Genomic DNA, 10,408 nt, shown 5'->3' with positions numbered 1-10,408 from the left:
CCCCCTTTTATAAACAAACTCCCCCAAATGTTTAAGATAAAATAAAAAAGGAATCCCCAGACCACCGTCAAATCCGTACTAACGAATAAGCGAACAACAGAAAATGTAGACAAATCATATTATATCAAATAAGACTGTCCTACACCCACACGACAAAATCTGAGACGACTATTTTACTAAATCAAGAATGAAAAGAGGTCTCGTTTCTTTACTTTTGCTCTGACTTCAAAGAATTCAGTTTTATTCTAATATTATTGGACTTTAATAAGATTCTTAAAATTAATACAATTGGCCTTTTTCTTTTACAAGTTAAATCGGACAATTAGATGAAAAAAAAAAACCAAGTATATGGACACAGATATTCCGACAAGAAAACTGAAAACATTAATCCAATTTGGTTTCATCCAACGGCCAAATTGTTAGTTCCCATATTCGCCGCTTGTACGTATTGTGGCGCTGCATGTCCGAGTTGTTTTATTTTAACTCTTATTCTCACCCCTTATAAAGAGACTCTGCACAAACCTGTATTCCGAGAAACTGGTTTCGTCTGACCGTATGATTGGTATAACTGAGACGGGTTTTATTGTCGTCTTCATGCTTTTACTTCGCTTTAACGGGAGTTCAGGTTTCTCAAACTGAATATAATATTTTAAAATTTCTGTATTTTTATTCCTAACACCTCCCCCCCCCCAAATTTACAATTAATAGTCCCCTTAAACTGCCAATATTTCCTTCTATACCTCTCCTTCTCCCACTATACCTCTTCTTTTCCCACTATACCTCTCCTTCTTCTACTTTACCTCTCCTTCTCCTACTTTTCCTCTCCTTCTCCTTCTCCTACTTTACCTCTACTTCTCCTACTATACCTCTCCTTCTCTTACTATACCTCTCCTTCTCCTACTTTACCTCTCCTTCTCCTACTATACCTCTCCTTCTCCTACTATACCTCTGTTTTAGGCTGATTTTGTTTGTTCTGCAGAGGCCAATATTTTTGCAGACCGGAGCTCTTACGGTCAAGCGAATTCGGAACACTCTGAAAAAAAATAATACATTTTTTTCTTTTCTGAAAGTAGTAAACTTTAATAGAATATTTCTGAAGCCTCAAAACTGAGAACAATCAAACAAAAATTCAAAGAAAGTTAAACAAAGAATTGAACAATCTAAAAACAAAGATGCATTTAATCAATCAAGTGATTAATTAATTAGTAAATTATTTCATTGATTATCCATCTGTGAATCGATCGATTAAACAATTGTTGAAATAATCCTTTGATAAATAACTTAGTAAATCAATACATTAATTGATAATTCATTGAATCAATAAAACAATTTATCAATCATTAAAATCCAATAATTTTATTCAATACCCATCAATTAATCAATCAACCAATCAATTTATAAATAAATAAATAAAGTTCATTGCCCAATCTATCAATTTATCCAACAATGATTCAATGGATCAGTTTATCAAAGAATCATTCGTTCAATGAAACATCCCATCAAGGATGAATGAATTAATGTAACGATCGATGCATAACTCAATCAATCAATCAATCTATCAATCAACCTTTCAACCTTTCAACCAACCAACCAACCAACCAACCAACCAACCAACCAACCAACCAACCAACCAACCAACCAACCAACCAACCAACCAACCAACCAACCAACCAATTAATCTACCTTAGATCCCGTCTGAGGAAGATCGTCAAGGTTGACCTGCCCGTTTTCCATCTTGGGCAGTTTTGCCATAGCGCTGGATATATGAATATCATGGTTCTCGTGATCAGCTCTCATGTTCTCCTTCTCCTCCTTCCCCTCCTCTCTCTCCTCCTCCCTCCCACCCTCCTCCTTACACTCAGGTCTGGACTTGTCAAAGAATGCCTTGATCTTTTTCATCGAGGGCCTGACACAGGAAATATGTTTAAAGAAAGAGTTTTCGTTTAATGAGAAAGTTGAAAGTAATTGTCCGATTTACAAGGTTTATTTGATCAAGGACTTTTTATTCTGTCGGAAAACATCTTTTTTCCATTGGGAGTGTCATTTCGTCATAATTAAAGAGAAGATAAAATTCTGATTTACTTGTTTAAATGGGCTGCAATTGTTATTTCAAGGGACTCTATTTACTGAGTAGTATGTCCGATTAACAATCTTTGTTTGATCATAATCAAGGGTGAATGGGAAAAGCCTTTTTACTGTCGGATAAATTTTTTTTTCAATTTTGAGAGTGATTTGATACCTTCTGAGCAACTGTGAATCCTTGTGTCCATTCTCCTCGGTTGATTTAGAACCTTTCTTCCGCCGTTTATCCGCCGCGGGCGGTTTTTGTCCAGGACTTGTCCGCCGATCTTCCGTCTCATAACTTGTATTTTTCTGACTATTCGCCTCCAGACTACGTCTTTTCTCTTCCAGCTCTTCCAACTTCCACCCGCCGTCATCTGTCTGCATTAGGCGGAGATTTCCTTTTTTAAACCGCTGCGGAGCCGTTTCTTTCGGATTAACCGGCGGTTTAGGCGGTTCATGGATATGAGGAGAACCGGGTGGGGCGGAGAAATCGTCCAGGGTGGCCGGTAAAACAGGTTCGTCTGACCCTGAATTGGAACCGTCTACATCACCGGCAACCGTAGGCGGTGATCGATCCCGAGTAAGCATAGCAGTTCCCATAACAGTTCTTGGAACACTCTGCCGTTGAGTCAGAATTTTGTCAATATCAACATCACCTAAAGTTACAAATGTCACATTTGAATAAAATCTTTATGCAAATTAAATTATTTGCAGATTCTATATCATAACTTAAAAGAAAACCCCAGAATTATCATTTGTTTAAATTAAATCCCAGATTCAGATTTTTTAAGATGCCCCCAATCCCCGCCTTAAAAAAATATATTTAATATGATTTCATAATCAACACTTTTGTGTCAACTATAGAAACTACTAATATTCTTACTAACAAAATTTAGGGGGTAGGAACTTTTAAAATGAACTTAGGACCAACCTTTAACAAATATTGTTTCATAATCAGGTATAACGGTATCCCCCCCCTGGTCAATCAGAGGCTGTCCATCGTCGCCGATATTCTCGTAAGGATGGGAGTCAATCACTCGCAGTTGCTCAAGGAACAGTTCACGTACAGCCCTAATCAATCAATCAATCAATCAATCAATCAATCATCATCATCATCATCCTATCATTACATTAATCAGTCAATAAATTGTTATCGATCGATCACTCAATCAATAAGTAAATCAGCCAATCAATCAATCAATCAACCAATTGATTATTCAATCAATTATTCAACCAATTTTCAATTTTCCTATCGATTCACTTGTCAATCAATCAATCAATTAACCTATCGGTTCATTGGTCAATCAATAAATCAAATCTATCAGAGAATCCTTTTCCTATTAATCCATTCATCGGTCAATAAGACAATTCATCAGTACATTAGTTAATCAATAAGTCAATCAATCTATTAATATGATCAACCAGTGAATCAATCAATTTTCCTATCAATCCACTGACCAGTCAATCAGGAAATCTATCAATCAGTCAATCAATTGGGAATCAAACATTGAATCTAACTGACAATCAGCCAATAGATCAATTGATCAATCGATCAACCAAGAAACCAACCAAATTATTCCAATAAAATATTTTAAAGAATAATAAAGAAACTTAAGGGAAAATTGTAAGCTTGTTACCTATTTATTACAATTTATTAAAAAAAATTGATACTCCTTTGCGGTGAATACAACAATATTATGGGAAAAGGGACAAAGGGGAATACACTATTTTACCCCTTACAACGCACCTGTGACAAAGCATGTACTGGTCAACAGTCTGAACCATAGCTATTCTTTGTCGTCGCATTTCTCGCACTAAAAATAGAATAGATATAAATGAAGAAAAAAATTTATGAAAAATATATAAATAAAATTAATTTGAAAATGAACAAATAAACTTAATAATAAACAAGAAAATCCTTTAATATTGCATTAATCAATTGATTTTTCGCTAACACTTCCTACAACTTTATTTACCTAGGTTATAAAGGGAAAACTTCCTATAACTTTATTTACCTAGGTTATAAAGGAAAACTTCCTATAACTTTATTTACCTAGGTTATAAAGGGAAAACTTCCTATAACTTTTTTTACCTAGGTTATAAAGGGAAAACTTCCTATAACTTTATTTACCTAGGTTATAAAGGGAAAAGTCTGAAGTTATTTTTCCACTTCTAAGCAATCCAAACACATAGTCGATGGCGCAGATGGTTCCGGTTCTGAAACAAAAATGAAAGTGACTGTTCAGTTTAGAGAAAATAAGGAGGTACCATTAGATTACGAAAGATAGTATCATTTAAAAAAAAAATTTTGCTGACCCAAAAATGCACCAAATACAGTACACTGTACGGTGTACAATGCGGATGTACAATGTACATTGTGACCCCTACCTGCCACATCCTGCTGAGCAGTGGATAAGAAGAGGTAGAGTCTCAGACGCCTGGCAGTCCCGGATAAGTCGAACCATCTCTAGTAAGGGCTTAACCTACACATGGAATTATTTTTGAATCAAACCTAGACACTCATTACTAACATGATTAACTGCTTTTCTTTCAATTTGAGGCTCTTTTCGAAACAATAAATCATATACATTATACAATAAAGGATTTGTAGAAGTAATTTCAAGTGACCCTACATATATACATTGGCATGTCTGATTCACAGTTGCGCCCTTAAAAGCTTTGTCTGATAAAGAATCTACGAGATATTCATTGATTCTCTTTTTTAAAAATGGTTATTTTTAATTGTGGGTAATCTGTAACAGTGTCATGCGGGTTTCTAGATATAGAAACAATGAATACAATTTAAAATTTGAGAACTAAACGCTAGCTAAGCTCTAAAAACGACGACATCTGTCACATTTTCAGATTAAGGTTTAGTGGATACCGATTGAATCGGAGGGTCTCTGGAAATTACAACGAAAGCTTCTTTCATAAATTTAGAAAAGATTTTGTTTTCAGATTTATCTCGACATTAATTATATTTATCAGACCGTTAAATCTTGAAGAGAAACTACTGAGGTTGAAATTATTAAGTAATGGTTGAACGAACATCAAAACATAATTAAAAATTAAAGTTAGAGAAAAACAATTTGCTGAATCAGAGGGGGAGTAATATTTTTCCATCTTCGAGGGGAGAATAAAAAAATAAATGAGGTGGACATCTTCATTTTAATACGCTCATGTGTATTCCCTTTAATTTAATTATTTCCTCTGTTAAGTGATAACAGTTTTTTCCCCTGCCCTGGCGGGAATGTATTAAGAAAATCACCATTAGTTCGCCCATTTTCGGGAAAAAACATGTGATAAAAAAATATGTTAAAAATGACCTGAGTTGGTATTCCATGATCTGGCCAGGCTGAATAGTGAAACTGGCAAACTGTTCTAACCTCCTAGTTTAACATAAAATAAAGATTCACAATTCATTCAGAGTTGCGAACTTCCGATCGCTTGATCCCGATATACACTGTAGGCACTTTAGATTTACTGATAAATACTCAATCATATCATTTCAGGTATTTCTACAGGATAAAATTAAAGTGCGGAATATGCATCATTATGGTAAAAAATAGATACTAAATTAATTTTGATATTTTGTTTCTTTATTGCTAAATTGATTTTAACCCCTTTTACCTCTTTTCCCTGGTCATTGGTCCACTCCAGTTTGATGGTTCGAACTAGAAAATCGGGGCAAATATTCCTGAAATAAAAAAAATAAGAATTGTCCCCCTGCCCTCCAAAAAAAATAAAGAACGCTGTTCTTATTTAAAGATTTTTCTAAAAAATTTGCCAAAAATTGAGAACATTTTCCAAAATTAAGAATTTTAAGAACCTATTTTTTAAATTGCGAAATTTTTTTTTTGGAAATCCCACAAAAATTGGAAAAATCTGAAAAAATTGAAGTTTATTTAAACTCCGTTTTTTTTAATGTCAAACATCAATTTGATAAATTTTTGCTAAAGATAAGCCTTTTGTTCTCGACTTGTTGTATTTGTTGTAGCCAATCATCGAATACTTTGATACTCTTCTTCTTGTAATCAAGGAAAATCCCAACCGCTTTCGTTAGTCATCTTACTTAAACACTCGAATTTTCTTTCATTTTATTATAAACCTTGATTTAAGAAGGGAAATAAAGTATAATTTTATACCTTGATTTGAGAAGGGAAATAAAATTTTATTATATACCTTGATTTGAGCAGGGAAATAAAATTTTATTATATACCTTGATTTAAGAAGGTAAATAAATTTTTATTATATACCTTGATTTGAGAAGGGAAATAAAATTTTATTATATACCTTGATTTCAGAAGGGAAATAACATTTTATTATATACCTTGATTTGAGCAGGGAAATAAAGAACTTTCCAAACTGTTTCTTTTCATCACCAGTAGAATCCGACCAGTAGCATTCACATTTATGCTTTCCTGCCTCCTACCATAGAACATTATTATCCCTGCAGTAGCATTCACATTTATGCTTTCCTGCTTCCTACCATAGAACATTATCATTACCATTTAAATCCATTAATATAAATTTGTTATTAATCATATTTTCAGAAAACATTATTATCCCTGGAGTACCTGATTATTGCTCGTTTTCTTGCCTCCTACTATTTAAATCCATTAATATATATATTTGTTATTAATCATATTTTCAGAAAACATTATTATCCCTGCAGTACCTGATTATTCCTTGTTTTCGGTTTAAATTCAAATTTTTACTTGACGGGAGTGTTTCAAATGACCCTTTATACCAAGACATGGCAAAGCCCGATACACAACATTTCTCTTAGAATTTCTACTGCAGAATTTCTACTGCGTAATTTCTAGTGCAGGATTTCTACTGCAGAATTTCTACTGTGGGATTTTTAACTGCAGAATTTCTAGTGTGGAATTTCTATTGCAGGATTTCTACTACAGGATTTCTACTGTAGTATTTCTACTGCAGAATTTCTTTTAAATGATCCTTCACAGTTTTGCAAAACATTTCTATCTATAAAAGTTCATTTAATTTCCTTAAAGAGTTAAAAACTTTCCTTTTAACAAAAGAAAAAAATGATAAGAAAACTGACCTGTTCGTTGCAGGCCATGACAATGACCTGAACCTCGCACTCCACCACCATCCGCCAGAAGTCGTTGACGGTGTGGGGGAGGGGACCCTGGCAGGCAATATAAGCATTACTGCCACTGGCACCTGATTTACAATATGCGTCAGTTTCATCTTACATCATTTCAATATGCGTCAGTTTCATCTTACATCATTTCAATATGCGTCAGTTTCATCTTACATATTTTCAAATATGCGTCGGTTTCATCTTACATCATTTCAATATGCGACAGTTTCATCTTACATCATTTCAATATGCGTCAGTTTCATCTTACATCATTTCAATATGCGTCTTTTTCATCTTACATCATTTCAATATGCGTCAGTTTCATCTTACATTATTTCAATATGCGTCAGTTTCATATTACATTATTTCAATATGCGTAAGTTTGTCTCAGCGTCACATCAATTCAAAAATGTATTTTGCATCGATGCTTCTCGTTATTCCAGTTGTTACATTACAATCCATCAATTAGGCAATAAAAAGTCAATCAATAAATCGATCGATCAATCAATTAATCAACCAAACAAAACTGTGTGATCCTAAAGCCTCCAGCATTCTAGTTTTTAATTGACTATTGGCAAATATTGGATAAATGTCAGTTTTAATATAAGGCGAAACATTTGATTTTTAAACAAATTCGGAACATTTTCAAATTCGAATAGTTTATAGAAGGAATGTCAACATTATTTCAATGCTCTAAAAAGTTTGAAAAAAATCTCAATAATTTTCAGTTTCCTGTTTGTCAACTAAAGACAAAATCACTTCTACAAGAATTTAAATGTGTTGGACTTAAACTTCAAAAATTGAAATGAAAAAAACATGTACTAGTATTTACCTTTAATAAAGTTTGCATTGATATAATCACTGCCCGGTACTCCGGGATAATCGGAGAGAATAACTCGGCTTCCGTCAAACGGAAGAATATCCTGTTAGGTTAATGTCATCCATGGACAAAAAAGTAAATATCCCCCCCCCCCCCTCCAGGTTAAAATTGTGCGCTGAGTGCCTTCAATTATCCCCCCCTCCAGGTTAAAATGTGTGCGCTGAGTGCCTTCACATTATCAAGAAAATTTCTTTGATTAAGGGTTTTATAAATAAAAAGTTACATTTTAAATCCCCCCCCCCCAAAAAAAAAGAAAAAAACCTTCGAGATACTTTTTTTTCAAACATACAACAAATATTTAAATGCATCGAATGAATGAATGAATAAGTAAAAGAATGAATATATGGATGATATTAAGTCCCTTATATCTATTTTTCTTCTTATTAACATCCTTGTCTCCCTCGGAACACGAGAACTCCTCTTTAGTTTTTAGTTCGTCGCTGAACCCTTTTAATCTCTGCAAAAGGAAAAAAAATCATTACAGGATATGTTTGCAAAAGAAAATGGGTAAAAAAAGTTTAAGGGATGAAAGTTGGAAGATAAGCAGATTCTCATTGATCAAAGAACTCAGAAATTATCAAAATTTCAGTATTTTGAACCAGCGCTTAGGTTCCATTTAATTTTGATGCGGATCCGGATCCTGGACTGGAAAAATATGGATCCGGATCCAGGTTATTTACATAAAATTTACTGAATTTTTTAAACAAAACAGAAAATTTGTATGTTATGTAGAGATTTATTCGCCTATCTTTACGCTAAAACTTATGAACACTTCAGAGATCAGGAAATTTTTACAATCTCTGTTCAATAGTTCAGATTTGAGGTTTGGGAGTAAATTTTTTGAGCAATTTTTTGGAATACTAGCCTAGAGAATGATTTTTGAACACCCCCAACCCCTCCTCCTATCAATTTTCTACATGGATCTTAAATGTAAGACATGTGGCCGCAGCGCTCGGCCCAGGAAGCCAAACTCTTGCGAATCAAGACCCTGAACCTTGTGATTTGACCACATTTCTGCAAAACTAAATTAAATTTAGGGCCGACCCCTGCGGCTAGGGGTAGAATCTGTGGCCAGAGATCTTGATATAAATGATACTCTAGTATATCTTTATACTACTTTCATTTGAACATAATGATATTTAATTTTGATCATATGAACTAATGTTCTCATGGAATAAAAACCGGTTTCTATACAGCTGAACTATAGCAATTGGGTCTGTCCCAGAGAACGATTTTAGAATCCCCCCATGCCCCTACCCCGGGGCCCCCCTCCTCTCAATTTTGTACATGACCACTTATTTATCAGCAGATTTATTATTATTTATTTTTTTCATTTAGGGTTAAGTTAGGTTAAACACTTTCTGGGCCGAGCGCTGCGGCTAGGACAGGCTAGGGGGCCGAGCGCTGCGGCCACATGTCTTACATTTAAGATCCTCTTACAGTTAAGATCCTCTTACAGTTAAGATCCATGTACAAATTTGATAGGAGGGAGGGGGGGATCTAAAAAATCGCTCTCTAGGAAATTACCTAGCAATTAAAGGTTAGATCATTCGGCAATTAGTCCAACCGATATATTATCAAAATATTAACAAGTTAAGACCTGGACCGAGGCGGCGAAACTTTAGACTTAATTCACTTTTGATGATTTAAGATATTTCTAACTTGCCTGGAATTCCCGTTCATACAGATCTTCCCCCTCAATCCTCTTCGCTTCAATATTTTCAACATGATTTAGAAAATTTTTCAAAATAGTTTTTAAAGGAATTTTTTGTCCACTTTCTTCCTTCATTTCATCTTTCGGCGTTTAGGTTTCACCATAGTTTTATAATCACCAATTCACGAAGCTTCATGGAGCTTTTTATGCACATAATTATATCAGCTTGCCCATTGAAATTAAGATGTATGTAGATACCATAACAAAATAAAAAGCTAAATTTCTACATTAAACATGCGCAAGCCTGACGTCACGCTAAGTTTAGAGCCAAATAATAAACGCGGGAAATTTAAATTTCTCAGATCGTCTTTGATCTTTTCGTGCATTGATTGATTGATTCTCAAATTGAGACAAATGAAGCGTAAAGGTTTCCTGTATCTCAAGTTTCACTGGATACAAATTCCATTCATAAAATATTTAATCAGAATTTTCCGCTCTCTGACTTGTAGAACAAGAAATATGTAAATAATTATTATGCGTAGCGCGTATACTACATATACGTTTAAATGGAACACAGTCAGGGTGATGGTGTATCTTTCGACCTACGAAAATCCGCTTTACTCTACTTCTGAAATACGACAAATCCGCTATACTGCACATCCGACCCAGGGGCGTACGAGAGCATTTCTGGAGGGGGGGG

At 34.3% G+C, this 10,408-nt stretch overlaps 1 protein-coding gene across 1 annotated transcript in view; it reads right to left on the bottom strand.

Annotated features, from left to right (window-relative positions):
- Window positions 1-10,023, bottom strand: part of LOC111700506 (tyrosine-protein phosphatase non-receptor type 12) — a 10,206-nt gene extending 183 nt beyond the window's left edge. The window contains exons 1-15 of the mRNA XM_023471436.1: window positions 9,721-10,023; window positions 8,416-8,511; window positions 8,007-8,097; window positions 7,133-7,254; window positions 6,395-6,492; window positions 5,695-5,761; window positions 5,391-5,453; window positions 4,453-4,547; window positions 4,196-4,281; window positions 3,812-3,878; window positions 2,996-3,135; window positions 2,240-2,720; window positions 1,684-1,906; window positions 947-1,033; window positions 523-635 (exon numbers count right to left, since the gene is read on the bottom strand). Coding sequence (XP_023327204.1) covers window positions 523-635; window positions 947-1,033; window positions 1,684-1,906; window positions 2,240-2,720; window positions 2,996-3,135; window positions 3,812-3,878; window positions 4,196-4,281; window positions 4,453-4,547; window positions 5,391-5,453; window positions 5,695-5,761; window positions 6,395-6,492; window positions 7,133-7,254; window positions 8,007-8,097; window positions 8,416-8,511; window positions 9,721-9,843 — 1,952 coding nt within the window. The 5' untranslated portion in view covers window positions 9,844-10,023. The remainder of the gene's footprint in view (window positions 1-522; window positions 636-946; window positions 1,034-1,683; window positions 1,907-2,239; window positions 2,721-2,995; window positions 3,136-3,811; window positions 3,879-4,195; window positions 4,282-4,452; window positions 4,548-5,390; window positions 5,454-5,694; window positions 5,762-6,394; window positions 6,493-7,132; window positions 7,255-8,006; window positions 8,098-8,415; window positions 8,512-9,720) is intronic.
- Window positions 10,024-10,408: the final 385 nt, after the last annotated feature.

Source organism: Eurytemora carolleeae, unplaced genomic scaffold (genome assembly GCF_000591075.1).
Source record: "Eurytemora carolleeae unplaced genomic scaffold, Eaff_2.0 scaffold394, whole genome shotgun sequence".
Classification (NCBI taxonomy): domain Eukaryota; kingdom Metazoa; phylum Arthropoda; class Copepoda; order Calanoida; family Temoridae; genus Eurytemora; species Eurytemora carolleeae.
The sequence above is the reverse complement of the archived record's forward strand: the minus strand, read 5'-3'. Positions and strand labels throughout refer to the sequence as shown.